General features: G+C 38.1%; 1 protein-coding gene across 3 annotated transcripts; it reads left to right on the forward strand.

Moving 5' to 3' along the window:
- Positions 1-18,570: 18,570 nt before the first annotated feature.
- LOC121996125 (probable serine/threonine-protein kinase PBL21) lies at positions 18,571-20,945 on the forward strand. 3 transcript variants are annotated; one of them, XM_042549964.1, is made up of 7 exons: positions 18,571-18,818; positions 18,901-19,178; positions 19,272-19,435; positions 19,515-19,704; positions 19,806-20,197; positions 20,301-20,595; positions 20,662-20,945. In XM_042549964.1, the coding sequence occupies exons 2-7, from the start codon at positions 19,073-19,075 to the stop codon at positions 20,682-20,684; spliced, it is 1,170 nt and encodes a 389-aa protein (XP_042405898.1). In that variant the 5' UTR covers positions 18,571-18,818; positions 18,901-19,072; the 3' UTR covers positions 20,685-20,945. The 3 variants fall into 3 exon arrangements, with proteins under 3 accessions (XP_042405898.1, XP_042405897.1, XP_042405899.1); XM_042549963.1 differs by having other exon boundaries at positions 18,571-18,741; XM_042549965.1 differs by having other exon boundaries at positions 18,571-18,741; positions 20,301-20,945.
- The last annotated feature ends 6 nt before the right edge of the window (positions 20,946-20,951 follow it).

Below are 20,951 nucleotides of genomic sequence, written 5' to 3' on the forward strand. Positions count from 1 at the left end.
TTTCTAAAGAATGATCTAGTCCTAACCCCTTGTTGAATGTCTCCCATAATCTGGTCTTGGGGATGACTAGAGGCTATCCTAGATTGCCTTGGTGTTGGCGGTGCCTCATGAGTGGTCTCACTAGACACAGGCAAGGGCTCAGTATCAAGCAAAGGATCAGACTGAGCCCTCTCTTGCCTTTGCTCATCATCATCGGAGTCAATTTCGACTCTTTCTATGTTTTGATCATTTAAACTTAGATTTCTAAGTTTAAATTGAATTTCTCCTACATCCCTTGATTGATCATTTGATTTAGGAAGTTCTTCAAATGCTACATCCGAGGACTCTTCAATCAATTTAGTCCTATTGTTATAGACTCGATAGGCTTTGCTGATGAGAGAGTACCCGACTAGTATCCCTTCGTCAGCCTTAGCCGTGAACTTTCCAAGATGATCCTTAGTGTTCAAGATAAACACCTTACAACCAAACACCCTAAGATGTTTAATTGTAGGGGGTTTCCCAAACCAAAGTTCATGGGGAGTCTTTCCTAAAAACCTATGTATCAAGACTCGGTTTTGCACATAGCAAGCGGTATTTACCGCTTCAGCCCATAAGTAGCTCGGTAGTGAGTACTCATTGAGCATGCTTCGTGCAGCCTCTTGCAAGACTCGGTTCTTTCTCTCCACAACCCCATTTTGTTGTGGGGTCCTTGGAGTAGAGAACTCATGCCTATATCTTTTTTCTTGACAAAACTCTAAAAATCTATGGTTTTGAAATTCTCCACCATGATCACTTCTAATTGTTTTAATTGTTGTTGATTTTTCATTTTCAGTTCTTCTACAAAAAGAAACAAAAACATCTATGGTTTGATCCTTATTTTTCAAAAAGAAAGTCCATGTATATCTAGTAAAATCATCAATGATCACTAAACAGTATCTACTTCCATTCAATGAAATAATATTACTGCAATCAAACAAATCCATATGCAATAAATCTAAAGCAGTAGATGTACTTACAGCGCTTTTACCTTTATGAGAAGCTTTTGTTTGCTTACCCTTTTGACATGCATCACATAATTTTGTCTTTTGGTACTTGATGCTTGGTAAGTCTCGCACTAATCCTTTGTTGGCCAGCTTTCGAATATTCTTCATGTTTACGTGGGTCAACCTTCTATGCCACAGCCATGATTCTTCTTCTTTTGACATGAAACACTTAACAGAGGCATTAATAGCACTTTTAAAAGATACTTGGTAAATGTTGTCTACCCTTGTGCCTACTAGTACCGTGTCAAGTGTGTCAATGTGTTTGACCATACATTGACTTGAATGAAACTCAATTGTGTAACCCGTATCACACAATTGGCTGACACTTAGGAGATTAAAGGTCATCCCCTTGACTAGAAGGACATTTTTGATTTGGAGACATTCGGATATATGAATATCTCCAACTCCTATGACCTTAAGGCTACCATTATTACCAAAAGACACATTACCTCTATTTTTGTTTTGAAGGGTAGTAAAGAGTGACTTGTCCCCGGTCATGTGCTTGGAGCATCCACTATCAACAAACCAAGTTGATAGATGCTCCCCCTTGACAAATGCCTACAAGACACGAAAGATCGATGTTTTAGGTACCCAAATCTTGGGACCTAATGCATCTACAATGAAAGACCTAGGAACCCATGCCTTGGTCACACCCTTCCTAGTCTCATGAACCCTAGAAGCATGTGATCTATGAAATTGGGTTCTAGACACTAAGGAAATGAAACTAGACTCCTTAGGTTGATATCCTAACCCAGTCTTGTTGTAGCCCTTTGGGCATTTAGAATCATATCTAAGGTCTTAGAGCTAGTTGAGAATTTCTCAAGCATTTTCTTGAGTTTCTCAACTTCACTCTTTAGGGCTTTGTTTTCATCCTCAAGAAGCTCTTGATGTAGGTCATCAACCTCATCTTCCCTAAGAGTCTTCAAGTGTTCTACTTCATCTTTTAATGATTTGATTTCAATTTTTGATTTCTTAAGCAAAGTAGATAAATGTGCAATAGTTTTATAGCATTTTTCTAAGTGAGGAGAAGTTACCCCTTCATCATCCGAAGATGATGAAGCCACGGTTGATGTATCACTTCCGGAGTCCGATTCCTCCCTTGCCATGAGTGCTAATTGACGAGTGCTTTTCTCCTTCTTCTCTTCCTCCGATGAGCTTGAGGAGGATTCATCCCAAGTAGCTTTGAGAGATTTCTTCTTCTTGGCCCTTTCCTCCTTCTTCTTGAGTTTTGGACACTCGCTCCGATAGTGTCCTTTCTTGCTACACTCATAACATGTAACATTAGTCTTATCAACATTTTGATCAATAGACTTATCTTTCCCTTTGTATCTCCGGCTCCTTCTCATAATTCTTCTCACGAAGTTGGCCATCTCGCTTGATGATGATCCACCTTCATCATCGGACTCAGAGGAGGATGAGGATGTAGGAATTTCTTTCTCCTTCTTCTTTTCTTTCTTCCTTCTTCCATCCTTGCTCTTTTCTCCTGCAACTAAGGCAATACCTTTCTCTTTTTGACCCTTGTTAGCAAGTTCATGAAGTTCCATTTCACAAAAGAATTCATCTAATTTAACAATTGAAAGGTCCTTGGAGACCTTATAGGCATCTACCATAAATGACCACAAGGCATTCCTCGGAAAGGCTTTGAGAGCGTACCTTACAAGATCGCGATTCTCTACGCGTTCATCTACGGAATGAAGACCATTGATGATCTCTTTGAACCTTCCGTGTAGTTCACTTACCGTTTCGTTCTCCTTCATGGTGAGATTTTGTAGTTGGTTTAGGAACAAATCTCTCTTGGCGATCCGAGAGTCTCGGGTTCCTTCTTGGAGCTCGATGAGCTTGTTCCACAAATCTTTTGCACTCACAAACGGACCTACCTTGACAAGTTGATCTTTGGCTATCCCACATTGTAGAGTGACCACCGCCTTGGCATCGGCTTGTCCTTTGCGAGTTTGCTCGGAGGACCACCTTGACGACTCTAGTTCCTTACCTTCTTCGTCCTTCGGAGGTGTGAACCCTTCCTTGACCGAGAACCACATGGAGATGTCGGTCTTGAGATAATACTCCATACGGCTCTTCCAATATTGGAAGTCCGCTCCGTCGAAGTAGGGTAGACGATTGGTGCTAAAACCTTCCTTCATAGCCATCTTCTTGCTCTCTAGGGTGTTAATCCGGATTAAGAGCGCCTCGCTCTGATACCACTTGTTAGGACCTTCGGATGGCTAGAGAGGAGGATGTGAATAGCCTCCACTAAAAACTCAATCAATTCCTCACAAAAGCTTGTTATCACAGCAGAAATAAACAAAAAAAAACTGATGCAAGGAAAGAAACACAACCCACAGCCTACACAAGTATGTACGAGGTTCGGGGATAACTTGCCCCTACTCCTCGGCGTGTCCGTAAGGTGGACGATCCCTTGATCTTTCGGTAGATCACACCCCGGACAAATTCCGGCTAAGTATTTCTCCTTCTCGGTGGAGTAACCTCTCCACAAAGTCACAGAAAAGATTTGAAATGAAGCACAAGACTTACAGAGTTCAGTGGCCAAAAGAAATTAACAATGAATCTTACAGCCACGAAGCAGAGCACAAAGACAGAAGGGATTCCTCAGCCAAGAGCTCAACAACACAGCACCCTTGCTTCGGTCGACAGAGAGTTTCAAAAAAAATCTTACCAAACCTCTCTTCTGCCTTCTTCTTATTCTGCTTCTTTCCCACTGTCTTCAGCCAGAGCCGAATCACTATCACCTGTATCGAATCACTGCGACCAACTCAAGCATCGCCAATCACCCTTCCTCCTCATCTGGTTCTCTGAACTCACATCAATACCATCCATGGTCTTCACTGGTGTCTCTGAGCTCGAACCAATAAGCAAGAGTCAAGTAGTTGCCAACTGATCGCAGCCAGTGAACGTTGACGCTCCAATTGCACCATTTGCAGCGAAACACAGCAGAAAGAGCACTTGGCCTTATTCTTCTGATGGAGCTTAATTTGAAATTAAGCATTGGCACGACACCTGCAACCTGTAACTCAAAAATCTCACAGCAAATGATTTGATCAGGTGAATCAGAAATAGCAGAGAAATAGCAGAAGAAACAGCAGAAGATAAACGACATCGTTGTGGATCGGTCAACAGACCGATCCATAGCCTTCCGGACCGATCAGGACACTTCCTGATCGGTCTGGGATGATGCTGATCGGTCTGTGGATCGATCATCCTATGGGTGGATCGGTCCACAGATTGATCCCCCTTATTGCTTTGAGTCCCATCACTACTTACTGATCGATCACCAGACCGATCAGATAATCCACAAAATGCTTCTGTGTGGTTACTGATCGGTCATGAGACAGATCAGATAACTGAGGTATCACCGGATCAGTCGACAAACCGATCCAGATAGCCAAAGTATCATTGGATCGGTCAACAGACCGATCCAAAGTCTCTGTTGGTTTTAGAGCTTCCTAGCCCTAAACCCTAATGTTTTCCTGGTCCAGAGAATGAGCTACCGAGCCCTCTCTGACCTAGTCTGGAGAACAAGCTACCGAGCCCTCTCCGACTTCCACGTCCAGTCCAGAGACCGAGCTATCGAGCCCTTTCTGACCTAGTCCGGAGAACGAGCTACCGAGCCCTCTCTGACCTAGTCCGGAGAACGAGCTACCGAGCCCTCTCCGACTTAGTCTGGAGAACAAGCTACCGAGCCCTCTCCGACTTCCACGTCCGGTCCAGAGATCGAGCTACCGAGCCCTCTCTGACCTAGTCCAGAGACCGAGCTACCGAGCCCTCTCTGACCTAGTCCAGAGAACGAGCTACCGAGCCCTCTCTGACCTAGTCTGGAGAACGAGCTACCGAGCCCTCTCCGACTTAGTCTGGAGAACAAGCTACCGAGCCCTCTCCGACTTCCACGTCCGGTCCAGAGACCGAGCTATCGAGCCCTCTCTGACCTAGTCCGGAGAACGAGCTACCGAGCCCCCTCTGACCTAGTCCGGAGAACGAGCTACCGAGCCCTCTCCGACTTCGTCCGGTCCAGAGAATGAGCTACCGAGCCCTCTCTGACCTAGTATGGAGAACGAGCTACCAAGCCCTCTCCGACTTTGTCCGGTCCAGAGAACGAGCTACCGAGCCCTCTCTGACCTAGTCCGGAGAACGAGCTACCGAGCCCTCTCCGACTTCGTCCGGTCCAGAGAACGAGATGTCGAGCCCTCTCTGACTTTGCGTGTCAAGTATCCGTACTTGGACTTTTCCTCTCCACATGATCAACCTTGATCATTAATTAGTCTGAGTTTAATTAATATCTGATTCAAACTTAAATCAGTGTCAACATCAAAACAACAGCCAGGTCAGACTGTATTAACATATTGTTCATCCAAATTTCATTTTTTTGCTTAGGTTCCTATAAAACATGTTAGTCCACATAATAAAATTATAAATTAGATCCTGTCTGACATAACCAGGATCTAGTCTTAATCTCAACTTAGATATCTAAAATAGATCTTAGTTGGACCTATAAGTACCCTGTGGTAGTTTTGATATGATCAACCAAGTCAAGTTATGTCCTATTATCTTTTGATACCTTATGTCAAAGTGTGTAGGAACTTATGAGTATAGGAAGTTGAGCGAAAGACGTAGCTAGCGAGAAGGATGGCATGGGAGAGAGTCGACTGGCTTGGTGCATTCAAGGGACGAGACGCTGCAAAAGAGTACACTGGCAAATGAGAAGAGAGTGCACGGTATTTTTGAGGGACGTGAAGCTGGATCAGAAAATTGCTTGAAAAGATTAGAAGATGGGTTCGGGTGAACCCAATTTTGGATACCGAAATCACCCAAGCGATCGAAGAAGGAGCCAAACCAGTCAACTAAAGCTAACTGATCCGGGCGTCTGGACATTCCAGGCGCCCGAACCCCAGGGCAGCCTAGAGGCACCTCGACTCGGCGATGCTGCGGCTAAAAGTCAACAAGGGTCCAGGCGCCCGGAGTTGTTCCAGGTGCCTAGACCAGAGATGTTTTATCCAAGTTAAGCTGTTGCGATCCGTTGCAACGTAGATAAAGTTTTATCCATGCCCAAGTACCCAGAAAGCTTCCAAGCACCTGGACCAAGGCTATAAATACAACTCTGGTCTCAGTATTTCAACAAAACACTTGTAAACAAATTCTCTTTCTGTTCTATTACTTTGTTTGTGAGCTGTCAATGTTGTAAGAAGCTACTTCGCCTAAAGGAGATTTTAGTAAACTTCATTTACCTTGGATTAGCAATCCTCTGATTGTAAATCAAGTAAAAAGATTTGCATCTTCCTTTCTTGTTAATTAGTTTATTATTAAACAAGTGTATCTTAATTTAGTTTGAAAAGTGGAGAAAGGTTTATTTTTAATTTTAGGCAATTCACCACCCCTTCTTGTCAGTCGCAAGGGACCAACAAGTCGTATCATAGCTCAACCGCTTCAGAAGACTAACCGTCGATCGAAACACAGAAGATGATAGCTAGACCAAACATCTATCTGCCTAAGTTCTAGGGGGAGTTCGCGATTTGAAAAAAGAAGATGGAGGTATTCTTCAAAACTGACTTTGAATTATTAATAATAATGAAGTATGGTTTTATAGCACCGAAGGATCAGCAAGGAAATGACAAAGAAGAACATCAATGGATGAAAAAGGAGCAAGCCGACTTCGTGGAAAACGATAAGGCAGAATTTCATCTGTTGAGCATTTTGCTGTCACAAGAAGTCAACCGAATCAGAGCATACAAGTCAGCCAAAGAGCTCTGGGATAAATATCTCAGAGGCAAAACTCGTGAGACGACACCTGCTCTAGAACCATATCAGCAACCTCTGGTTAGAAGAAGGTGAAACCGTCACACACCTCCACTCGAGAATCAAAGAACTCATCACCGAACTCACAAATCTCAAAGAAAATGTAACCAATCGAGATTCACTAAGGTACGCGCTTAACGCTTTTCCTAGGACTCCTGAATGGGCAACCCTAGTAGATGAATACTTCATCTCTAGGGACTTAGAGGTAAGAAATTTAGAGGAATTGTTCTCTACTTTTGAAATTCATGAGTCAAGATATGCAGATCTAAAGAAGGAGTCAAAGCACAACATTGCCTTAAAGGCAAAAATGGATAAACTAGATTCTAAGGTATCCCTTGACAATGACAAAACAACGTTTCTAGTAAGGAAGTTAAAAAAAAAAATTAAAGCTAATAATTTCAATCAAGTGAAGGTCAAGAAAAGGAGAAGAAAAGTAAGATGCTATCAATGCAATGAAGAAGGGTACGTCAAAGACTACTATCCAAAATTAAAGGAGAAGGAAAAAAAGCTGACCCAGATAAAGCACAGAAACCTAAAGGCGACGTGGGACAAAACGTCGTCAGAGTCGGAGATCGAAGCCCACGCCAGACTTGTGCTAATGGCAAGTCGCCAAGAAGATGATGAAGCAAGTTCATCAAAGATTAGTATCGAGAGCATCAATGAAGGGGGGAGCAACGTCAGAAGAAAGTAGCTCTAAAGGGAGAGCATCAGATAATGAGATCGACAAAGTAAGTCAGGTACGATCACTACAAAAAAATACAGTTTTACCGATGGAAATATCTGTCGGCCTTCCGTCAGTATAATAGGTTATCGACGGAAATACAGTTGTCGGTAACCGATTTGTCGAAAAGGCCATTACCGACAGAAATAGGACCTTCCGTCAATAATAACATACCGACGGACCATAATTTCGTCGGAAACATTGTCGGAACAGTGATGTTTGGCCAGGAATAAACTACCGACGGAAGATGGCTTCCATCAGTAATTACTGATGGAAACAACTGTTCCGTCAGTAAGTACCGACGGAAACACCTGTTTCCGTCGGTAATATATCGATCTACCGACGAAAATAAGTGTTTCTGTCGGTAGATTTTTTCGATATTTACCGACGGATTCTAAAATCCGTCGGTATTCCATCGGTAAAGTAAAAAAAAATTCCTGATTCTGCCTATTTTGGCAATTTCCATATATATAAATTCCAAATATACAAACCATCACAGATATAATTCATTACAATTAATCCACACAAACATATATAATCCACACATAAATTAAAGCATCACATTTACACAATCCACATTTAAACAATCATAACATTATAACACTTCATTGATACAACTTCATACAAACATATAATCCACACTTACATCGTATATATATATAACAATCACTTTTACACAATCGACACTTAAACAATCACAATATCATAACAATTCATTCATATTATTAGAAACAATTATAATCATGTAAAACAAACTAAACTGAACAATATACCATAGTGCATATATAAATACTGTCAAAATGATACATACCATAGTGCAAAGTTACATAATACATACCATAGTGCAGAGTACGCAAAATAATACAAGAATAAAAGATAATGCTAGAAATCCTGTCAAAAGACAAATATGAAATGATCATGTTGATATATAAATAAACATTTTTGCATATATGTATATCGAATTTTATTTATAATAAAATGATACCTGAACAAAAAATGAGCATATGATCATATGAAGAGCCAGTATGTAAATAGAACTGAACGTGACTCTTGAAACATATATTAATAAAACATTTAGAAATTAAATGAATATATTATACCAAATATAAAAATGGAATAAATATATTACCACGGTCTATCTATGATAAATTAAAAACTAATAAAGTGTAATTGAACATACCTCAGAAAATACTAATCATCATCGGCTGATGGATCTTGAGTCTCCTGTGACTCAGAACCATGTGACCCCTGGATGAAATTAGCCACGATCTGGCGCATCTGGACCATGAGATCATCATTACTCTTGTCACGATCGACTCTCCTCTTCTCCTCATCAGCTCTCCTCTTCTCCTCATCAACTCTCCACTGATCCATATCGGTCATCCTCTCATCCATTGATTTCAATTAAGTGCGCAGTTCTTGATTTTCACGTCTTAAGGACTGCATCTCACTAGATGAAGAGGAACTAGCACGGCCGGTCGGATTTCTTAGACAATCAAATGCAACTTTTGCTTGAGAGCCCAGGCCGTAGAGGGTAGAGTTTTTTGTCCTTCCACCGACAACATCATAATAAATCTTATTTAGAGCGTCGGTGGATAGAGACTGTGAATCTCCCCCCTCTACTGATGGCTGAGATGCCTGAGCCACCCTTTCTGTCATTTGTTGTTGTAAACAAATAAATAATATCCAATTTGATCAGTATTGTTGACTACTAATTAAGATAGAAATGAACAAATGTAATAAAGTTAATAATCTTACATGGAGAGTCTGAGATCGAGAATCAACAAATGATCCATCCTTCTTCTTATGGGTCTTGAGAAAGACCTCCATACATGTGGGTTGTCGGGCAAGCTCGCGTTCCTATACATAAAAAAATTTTGGATAAAATTATACAAGTTTGCTAATAAATACATAATTTCTTACAATGTATAACTTTAAATTTTACTCACCAGATCCATGGTATGCTCTACAATAGATCTAGATCCTGACGTATGCAGAGCGGTTCCGGTGCTCGGGCCACCTGGTTCTGTATTTCTATTTGCTTTTGCCTTTTCAGCATTTGTCTGCCATCTTTCTATAGCCCAGGTAGTCGTCCATGCACTCCATATCGCCTCAGAAATATACGCAGGTCTAACGCCCTTCTTTCTCATGTAATACATATGGTCTCTGTATAGTTTGGCACAGTATGTATTCCATGTAGATTTAAATCCTTCTTCATGTCTGTCCTCCCATATATACATTTTCTGCAATTATAAGTTAAGCATTTAAGTTAAGTGATAACTATAATAACTATAATACCAAATATATTAAATTTACTTACCATAAATTCATTATAGTAAAATAGCTTCATATCCTGGTCTACATGCCTCCATGTAGTACCAGACGCGCTAACTCGTTCTTTGAATTTTTCCGTGATATATGTGGCAACTCGGTGGCCATCTGGAGTGAACCTGCACAAAATAATATTAAGTTAAGAGAAATCAATTATATATTAACTTGAATTAATATAAGGAAAAATACGTACGAGTCCCCAACGACTTTAAGGACCTTGTAGCCACGTGGTGCTATAGGTTGCTGCTCTGCCATAATGATATCTGTAAAACAACATTGCAACACATAATAATAAGGTGATGAAAACATGATAATAAAATTACAAATTAATACGAAAACATAACTTACTTGATGATTACTAATTTTAATACTTAATCATCGTTACCATCTGACTAATCAACTCCGTACAGTTTCTATGTCCTCTTCGCTAGATGAGCTTAGTTCAACTTCATACTCATTGTTGGGCATCTCTCCATCATCAATCTCTTCGTAAGTGACATTAACATCTACAAGTAGTTGAGAAATAGATTGGAGTTGTAAATCAACTAAATGTCTCTCCACTTCATCATTCTGAAATGCATCATGATTTTGAGGAGTGACTGTGTTCGACATCTCTATGGTTGAGCGAGACTTGATTCGACAAACAGACAACCATTCACTGGATCTTCTTCTCTTCGTAGGGTATTCAAGATAGAAAACCTAACCCGCTTGTATCCCAAAAATGAAAGGCTCAAATTCGTTGAATCTTTTGTTTGCATTAACCTCAACTAAATTATAATTTGAATGAATTCTAGTACCTATTCTTGGTGTCGGATCATACCATAAACACTTGAACAACACACACGATCTTTATTGGTAATGCAGGATATTCAATCTCTATGATCTCCTCAAGTCTACCAAAGTAATCAAACTCGGTATTGTTGTTGTCCATAGATCCTTTGACACAAACACCAAAATTATAAGTTAATCTCTGTGAATCTCTTTGTGTCACGTGAAATTTAAGGTCATTAACATAGTAACCAGAGTACACCTTAATTTTACGGAGCAGACCTGATACAATATTCATTATCCTATCATCTTGCACATTTGATATTCTACGGTCTTTCACCTATAAAATATAGTCCACATATAAATTAGAACACCTATTAATAGGATTGAAGGAAAAAATTTTATAAATTTTGTAACTTACATATATTTGAAACCATAGTGCAAATTCGGTCTCTAACTTTGCAACTACCTCACTTGCAGCAATTGATGGATTTTGTATATATAGTTGTTGTTCGTACAAGCTGGGAAAGAATGTAATTAACTAAATATTGGGATATCAAGAAAGATATTTAAGAATGAATAATTATTTACTTAGAGTAGTTAACTTACTTTATGTATGGCTTGACCTCTTCACAGTTTAATAGTATGTATGTTCTTGCAGTATGGTATTCATCTTCGGTTAACCATCTAGAACGTGATACACCCATTGACTTACCAGGAAATTTGAAAATAGAAAGCATCGATGGGTCTATCGTTTGAACATCATCAGAATTTCTAGGGCATTTACGGTGTCTTGTTTGCACACTATCACCTGATAAGTTATTTAAATTTATAAAAATATTGTTGAAAAATTCTTGTAAATTATAAATTGAAAATATAAAATTTAAAAAGGAAAATGATGAATTAAAAATAACCTTATCAACATCTTGTCGACTAGAAGATTTCAACAAGATAAAAATTAAAAATGAAAAATTTAAAGTAGAAATAGAACATTTGAAGAATTATGCATGCTCATATGTTCAACAAATTAAAAATTATTCAAGACTTAATTGGTAGTTTAGATATCATAAGGGTCAAATTAGAAAATTATCATCAAAATATATCTCTAGAAAGTTTTTGATTAATCCGGTTGGAAGGAACTTATATTGGATTCCAAAATCGTGCTTAAATTAAATTTTTATACATGTCATACTTTTAAATTGATTTAATTTTTATTGTTTGCTTAGAATTATCTAAATAAATTTTTTCATATAATTTCTTTTGGAAATTAATTAGATATTAATTTTAAAAAATAATAATTCCATTTCTTAAATGTAGGAAAATTTTCAACATTTATTATACTGTTGTATTAATTTTTGTCAAAATTTATCATATTTTCTATCCAAGAAAATATTTTTTATTTTTTTAATCATTATTGAATTTCTATGAATTATTTATCTAAATATTAATTTTTAATATTAGAAATTTTTGAAATTGAATTTTTTAAAATTTATTTTTTTCTGTAAAAATACTTTCTCTATTACCTTCTCAAAAAAAAATTCATAATTTTTTTAGTTAAGAAACTATTTTAAGCAATTTTTAAAGAAAATATATCTTTATGTAGAAAATAATTTATTATTGCTTAAATTAAATTTAATTTTTTATAAAAAATTTATCTCTAGTTTTGATATATCTTTTAATCGTCATAAAAAAAATTCAGAATTTTTCCATGATTAAAAATATTTTTGAAATTGTTTTTTACAAAAATGATTTATAAATTATAAAAATCTAGATTTTTGAAATTTAAAGTTCATGAACTTTTTAGATGATAGTCGTTATATTTTTATCCCTTAGACTCTATTTTGAATTTACTTCAAGTTATTTTTATAGCAACCCTTTTTTTAATATGATCAAAGGAAGAGAATTAGAGGTTAAGTCTAGAGGGAGGGTACATCTTGATTTTTGTATTTTTTTTTTATTACAAAATTTATACTTGTTACCTTACTATTATTTGTTTTTATTTTACCCTAACTTAACTTAGATTGGTCACATCAAAAAGGAAAAAATTATAAATACCTCGTGGTAGTTTTGATGTGATCAACCAAGTCAAGTTAGGTCCTGTTGTCTTTTGATACCTTATGTCTAAGCGTGCAGGAACTTAGTAGCATAGAAAGTCGAGCAAAAAACGCAGCTAGCGAGAAGGATGGCACGGGAGAGAGTCGACGAGTTCGGTGCGTCCAAGTGATGAGGTGCTGCGGAAGAGTACACTAGCGGATAAGAAGGAAGCCCAGCGTTTCCAAGGGACGCGAAGCCAGAGTGAAAGATTGTTCGAAAAGGCTGAAAAATGGGTTCGGATGAGCCCAATTCTGGATGTCGGGAATCACCCAAGCAATCGAAAAAGGAGCTGGAACAGTCAGTTGAAGCTGACTGATCCGAGCACCCGAACCGTTCGAGTGCCTGAACATAGTCTAGGTACCCGGACCATCCAGGTGACTGGACATGGTCTAGGGGCCCAGACCCCCGGGGCAGCCCTAGGGCACCTCGACTCAGTGATGCTGAGGATAAAAGTCAACAAGGATCCGAGCGCCCAGAGCTGTTCCAGACGCCTAGACCAGAGAGGTTTTATCCAGATCGAGCTGTTGCAATGTGGATAAAGTTTTATCCACACTCAGGCTCCGAGAAAGCTTCCAAGCACCTAGAGCATAGCTATAAATACAGTCCTAGTCTCAGTAGTTCAACACAACACTTGTAAACGAATTCTCTTTTGTTCTACTACTTTGTTTGTGAGCTGTCAATGTTGTAAGAGACTAGTCTAGTCCTCCTGATCTAATTAGACTTCAATCTAGTATTTGGTCCTCTAGACCTATCAAGTACTTCATTCTTCACATTTGGTCCAAGCATTACAAAACACATGATCTAACTTTAATCTTTTGTTATGTATCAAAACCTGAGCTTGATTATTAGTGCTAATTGCACCAACACTCCGAAGATAATTCATTGTCTTGCATTTCATTGTTAGATAATTTATTTAAATAAAGATCGCTTTTTGTTACCATTGAAGCGTATAGGTTTGCTTGTGAATTTTTATCAACTTATCCCAAAGTTCTTTATCATTGTTGAAGATTCTGACTCGGTTCAATTCTTTACCCGTCAATCTAGTGAGTTCAATTCTTTACCCGTCAATCCACACTAGAGGATGTATGTAGCTCAAGCGTTGATTTGAGCCTTATTCTTGATGTCGAGAGTCCACCTTTCCACTTCTAGCAGTTCTCTAAGTTTGTTGACTAGCATGATGAATCCTTTCTTGATGATGATCCATATAGCAATGTCTATCTTCAATAATTGCTACATCTGTCCTTTCCAAAATTGAAAATTTTTGTCGTCGAAGAGCAATAGGTGAGAAGTGTTGTATCCTTCCATTTGATTCTTGTAAAGAAGAATTTAAAAAGAAATCCATGACTTTTTACGGTCTTGGATAAGTAGTACAACAGGAAAAAAAGAATATTCCAAAAAGAAAGAGAAAGACAATTTTAGAAATCTTTATAAAGAAAGAAAAGATATTTTAAAAGTTTATTTTACAAAAAAAAAGAAAGTTTTTCAAAAACTCATAAAAAGTTGTTAAACCTTGTACAAGAAATGAGGTGGATTGAACTCTACTATAATTTGTAATAAATGTAAGTAATAAAATTTATACAGACGATAAGTAGTAGAAAATTAAGCGTGAGTTGTCGGAGAGCTTCTCGGTGTCGTAGTAATAGTATTTGCATGATTTGAGCAGCAAAAAAAGAATAAGTCATAGAGAGAGTTGATCTTCAACCTCAAATCTCAAGGCTCTGTTTATAAGTTTTTTATCCGGTTGACTAAACCTTTTTCGGTCGACTAAATCTTTTTCGATCGACTAAACCTTTTTCGGTCGATCAATCTCTAGAATCTGGTTAGCTTCGCATCTCGGTTCATGATTTGCCCATATCATATCGTCCACGAAATCAACCTTTATCGATCGACTGACTCCCTATTCGATTAACTGAACTACTGAATTTCCTTTTGTCGCTCGATCCGATCATATCTGATCTTCGCTTACTATATGTATTCGGTCGACTAAGTCTTATTATTCCCTTTGTTATTTGATCTTATCTGCTTTTTTGTTACCAAATAGGATCGGTCGACTGATCATGCTTTTGGTCAACCAAACCACTATTTCCTTCTTTGGTTGGATGCAAATATGGTCTTATCTCATGGGATTGGTCGACTGTACCACTTTGTTTGGTCGACCGAACCTTTCGATTACCCCAAACTTTTTTTTTTACAAAACAAAGTTAGCACAGCAAGAGTAATAGCAAAAGTCTTGCAAAGTAAAATTAGAACAATATAATTATGCATGAATATGTCTGACAATTATGACTGTCTGATCTCAACTTAGAAATTTCCATTGATTTCTTTAGTCAGATCAATGCCTATGGTTGTCCTAACTGGGACACATTTTTACTATCTCCCATAATGGAAGACCTCTCCATAACTTACCTTATTTAACTGCCAAATATCTAGTCTGACTAACTTGTTTGGACTTCTACTTTTGCTCAGTATCTAATTGACCCACCAAGAGTTGTCTTACTTGATGTCTCCAACTGACCCATCAAGTGCACTTCCATATCAACTCATCTGGTATTCTACCTGATGTCTGGTCCTTCTGATCCATTAAGACACATTGTCTAGTATTTAATCGTCTTAACCCATCAACTATTTCCGATGTCTAATGTTCTTCTTGACCCATTAGGACTTTTCATGTTACGTGGCTTACACACTTAACTCATATTAAATACATAATATCTAATTTTAAATCTTTTGATTTGGATTATCGATGCTAACTATACTAACAACCAAGACCAAGTTTGGTCTACTCTCAAATTAGGTCCAATGTGATCCTAATCTCTAGGAGACCAAGCCCAAATGTTCTAGTTGAAGATTTTTTTCTCCTTGACACTACTAAAAAAGACTAAGAATAATAAACAAGGATACATTTGAACTCCTTGGCACTTTAAAAACTCACAAGACTTAGAATAGATGCAATCGAAACTTTCTATATCGGTCAATGAATTTTAATCGAAATTCATTGATATACCTAGACTATTTGAATTTTTGTAAATTTATAAATACATGACAGAGTATATATAGTTTATAGAAAATAGATTTGATGACAAATAATGATTCTAATTTTAGTAGTTAAATTTAAAAAAAAAATAGAATTGTATAAATGAGAAAAATGAAGAGATTTATTTTACACGAGTAAAGAAAGAATAAGAGATGTTAAATTGTGGCATGCATTTGAATCATCGAAACTATTTTATAATTTAAACGTTTTAAATGTAGCTTGGATGCATTAAAAAATAATGTGTGAAAAATTAATATTGATGGGAGGGATAAAACTAAAATACTCATCCAAATCAATATGTGCTTTGACATGATAAAAAAAAAAATTCTCTTATCCTTAATAAATTTAAGGATTTGTTATAAATTAATCTTATGATTTATATATTTTCACATAATTTACGGAGATATGATAAGAGCCATCTGAATGACATAATCATTTATTACTTACAGTAATTTAAGAATTTTTCAAATCGGCATGCACCATTCTTAATAAATTGGACAATTTATCTAAGGACACATCTAGAAATTTAAATTTATCAAAAGATGTATGTTATTTTAGTATTTATCAAATAATTCATTTTTTTAAGTGCATTTCCTATTTTACCTCCAGACAATTTGATTTTTTTTACCGTTTTCTTTTCTTCACTATATTTCTCTCTCTTCTCTCTCCTCTTTTTTGATTGGCAGAACATACTGACATTAATTAATTTTTTCATAACATTTTAATACATTTGAAGAAGCAAAAATAAACAATAAATAGCATATTTGAACTCCTTATAATTTTAGAAATCCACTAGAACTAAAATGAGTATAATCAGAGCTCTCTAGGTCGATCAATGGGTTTTGGTCAAAACCCACTGATGGACTTAGAGAACTCCGATTGCTCCCATTTCAGTTTCTATGAATTCATATCTGACCCAACGTGGAGTTTTATTACCGATTCTTTGATTTTACATGTTAACAGCTATGAAAAGTCGAAATAAATAATGGACACCATATTTGAACTCCTTCCAACATCAGAAATCCATAAAAACTGAAATGGGTACAATCGGATTTCTCTAGGTCCAAAATCCACTGATGGACCTAGGGAGCTCCGATTGAACTCATTTCAGTTCCTATGGATTTCTAATGTTGCAAGGAATTCAAATATGGTGTCCATTATTTATTTCAACTTTTCATAGCTGTAACATGTAAAATCAAAGAATCGGTAAAAAACTCCACGTTGGGTCTGATATGACCTCATATCAGGCCCAACGTGGGCCTGATATGGAATCATAACAGGTCTAACGTGGACTTGATATGATTCCATATCAGGCCCAACTTCCATATCTGAATGATCAGCAAACTATTTCTATTGCTATTGCAGGAATTATCACAGTACTCAATTCCCAAAATATCAGTGCTTGCTGCTGCTAATCCTCCATCTGGACAGTATGATGATCTCAAAGTAAGTTAGTTGAACTTTTAAAATTTGGCAAGGGCATAGTTATTTTAGTTAATTACTCGGTATAAAAAAAATACAGTTGCTCAGATGATTTCTTATTTTTTTCATAGTACACAGGATAATATTGATTTGCATACAACCATTCTCTCTAGATTTGATCTTATCTTCATCGTGAAAGATGTCAGATTGTGTGAGCAAGATAAGGTGCATTTTAATTTAAGATTTGTGCTGGAATTATTTGTTGTTTTTCAGATTGACTTAACTTTAGGTATCATACAGAAAATTGTAAGTCATATTAGCAAAGTACACGCAAGTGGTGCTATAACCACTAAAAGTACTGATTTTGCAGAAGGGGAAAATTAGCTCAAGCGGTATTTATTTTTCTCATAATCAATCTTTTTATTATTTTTCATATACACAAAGCATGTATAAGCCCTAAATTCAATCTGTAAAAGGTATATTGAGTATTGCCGGGTCACATGTGAACCACGATGGTTGAAATTTTGCAACATGGAAGTTGGGTCTGATATGAAATCATATCAGGTCCACGTTGGACCTAATATGATTCCATATCAGACCCACATTGGGCATATCAGGCCCAACGTTGAGTTTTTTTTCGATTTTTTTATTTTGCATGTTAATAACTATGAAAAGTCGAAATAAATAATGGGTACCATATTTGAACTCCTTACAATATCAGAAATCCATAGGAACTGAAATGGATTCAATCGGAGCTCTCTAGGTCCATCAGTGAATTTTGACCGAAACCACTGATCGACCTAGAAAGTTCCGATTACATTCATTTTAGTTCTAGTGGATTTCTAAAATTGCAATGAGTTCAAATATATTATTTATTGTTTATTTTTAGTTCTTTAAATGTATTAAAATTTTATGAAAAAAATTAACTAATGTTAGTATTTCTATCGTAGAGAGAAATATAGTAAAGAAAAGAATACGATAGAAAAAATAATTATTAGAAGGGTAAATAAAAAAATACATTTAAAAAAATATATTTTTTTGATAAATATTAAAGTAATGTATATTTTTTAGATAAATTTAAATATGTAGATTCGTATTTTGATAAATTACTGTAATAAATTACCATTTTAACTTACCATGCAAATTGTACTGGCACGAGACAGGCTGTTTTCCACCGATCTATTAAATGTTCAATAAAAGCAAAAAAACAAGGGCCCCACATGGAAGACCAAAATCTATGGCCATCACTCACCAAGGTCTAGATTTTGACTCTCTACACTACATGTGACATTTTATTCTCCTCCTACTCAAAAACATTGAACATAAAATATTCACCGATCGGTGTCTTCTACTTGATAAAATCTCACCTAATTAATCAACCGCAGCATGAAACCGATGGGAGTCTTATCTCATCACCATTCGGTCCGTGCTGCGTGTTCATCGGATGCAGCGAAAGATCATCAAGCTGCAGAGCAAGACAGTTCCTTGCTTTTAGACGCAGAGCAGGACAGAAGTCTTGGCTTCTTCCAGGAGCAATCAAGCTGGTGACTTTATTGCGCTTTTGTTATGTTTGTGTTTTTGTTTTTTTTTCCTGATCGGAATCGGAGGGATGGATTCACGGGTGCAGAATGCGAAATGGATGATTCAGTTTATGGTTGTCGTTGTTTGGTAGCTAATGGTGGCGTAATTTGCGTTGCTTTCAGGTTCTCAAGGAATAAAAAAGCAATCTTTTGGTCGCTTGTTGCGACGATGAGGAAGCGAATCGCCTCGGCTTCCTCAATGCTGAGCAGAGGGAGTCCGGAGCCGGCGATCTAGGCGGCGTCGACTTGGATTTTGCGGATCTGTGTGTTGTTGCTTTACCCGGTGCCGGGATAGATGAGCTGTTTTCCCTGTCTCAGCCCTCGCCGGAGAGAAGCGAGGTGCAGAATCGAAGACAGCGGTCGTTCCCGCCCCCGTTCGCGTTTCGCCGCCGATCCTCCTGGTGGCCGCCATCTCTAAACCCTAAAATCTCTTCTTTTGGTCGGCTCAATTCGATCTCTCTTCAAAACACGATTTTTTTTCCCCTTTTCCCCAGAGAATGAGAAGCCGGCTCCATCCGACGGCGGCGAGAGGAACAAATCCGCGAGAAAATTCACCTTCAGAGATCTCGCCGCGGCCACTCACAACTTTAGGGAGTCCAATCTGATCGGAGAAGGCGGCTTCGGGAGAGTCTACAAAGGGCGACTCGATTCAGACCAGGCAAGTTGCTCACTCCTCTCCTCCTCCTTGCTTCTGCCATCTTGCGGCTTCGTCTGAACACCGGAACTCGGAAAACCAGATTGTGGCCATCAAGCAGCTTAAGCAGGATGGTTATCAGGGGAGCAACGAGTTCCTGGTGGAAGTCCTAATGCTCACTGTGCTGCGGCATCCCAATCTTGTGAACCTGATCGGCTACTGCGCCGAGGGAGATGAGAGGCTGCTAGTTTACGAGTACATGTGCAAAGGAACCTTGGAAGACAACCTATTTGGTAACTTCTCTGCTACTTGCTTAACACTTGTGGTGGAGTTGGAGGAATCCAAGGCCAACAATATTCTTTTAGTCATTTGTTAAATCTTTGGGTTTATGCAGATCAGACTCCTGGCAAGGCGCCGATCGATTGGAACACACGAATGAAGATTGCTCTCGGTGCTGCAAAGGGGCTCACGTACTTGCACGACGTTGCAAACCCTCCTGTAATTTACAGGGATATGAAGGCGGCAAACGTGTTGTTGGATGAAAACTTCAACCCCAAGCTGTCTGATTTTGGACTTGCTAAACTTGGGCCTGTCGGCGACAAAACGCATGTTTCGACGAGGGTGATGGGAACCCATGGTTACTGTGCTCCTGATTATGCCATGACCGGTAAGCTCACCGTGAAGTCTGACATTTATAGCTTCGGTGTGCTGCTGCTGGAGATGATCACTGGACGGCGAGCTTTCGATTGCTCGAAAACTCGCGCGGAGCAGAACTTAATAGCTTGGGTAAGAAAGAGCATTGGCCTTGGACACTTTGGCACGAGATTAGATGAGGTTCATGACTTGGCTTCTTGTTTTTGAATTTTTGTCTGTTGTATTGGTGATTCAGTCACGGCCGTTCTTGAACGATCGAAGGAAGTTCGGGCGGTTGGCTGATCCATCTCTCGAAGGTTGCTATCCTCCACGGGCCTTCCATCAGTTGGTCGTGATAACCTCAATGTGTCTCCAAGAGCAAGCTCATGTTCGACCAATTATAGCTGATGTCGTCGTTGCCCTTGACCATGTGGCATCCCAGCCGTACGTCGGAGAGCCGGACTCCAACAAGGTCATGAAATTCTCCGCTCAGTCCTCGCCTATTGGGAAAATGGCAACTTCAGCATCTAAAGGATGCAAACTTAGAAAAGGTATTGATATCCCATAAATCTCCTCCTAAATGGCCTAGAGAAGAATTTGATGCAGGTGTTGATCAGATTGCGGATCGGAGTTCTCATAACTATGCATCACTGCTGTTTAAACATCACCACCGAAGATCTTGTAGCATCAAATCAGTTGAGGATACAGAATGTACGAGTGTTGTGTGGTAACCTGTGTATATGCTTAATTGTGAGTTCATTTTGAGAGGGTAGTGTAGGAGGTGAGTCGACACTTGTGAACATCATGGTCCGTCCTGTCTCCAGCTGAGTCTTTATGTGAATTAGTAATGTTGTGTTTGGAAGTACTTATAAATTGCACAGTAAAGTAAATTCATTGTAAACTAGAG

The sequence above is a fragment of the Zingiber officinale genome, chromosome 6A (genome assembly GCF_018446385.1).
Source record: "Zingiber officinale cultivar Zhangliang chromosome 6A, Zo_v1.1, whole genome shotgun sequence".
Classification (NCBI taxonomy): domain Eukaryota; kingdom Viridiplantae; phylum Streptophyta; class Magnoliopsida; order Zingiberales; family Zingiberaceae; genus Zingiber; species Zingiber officinale.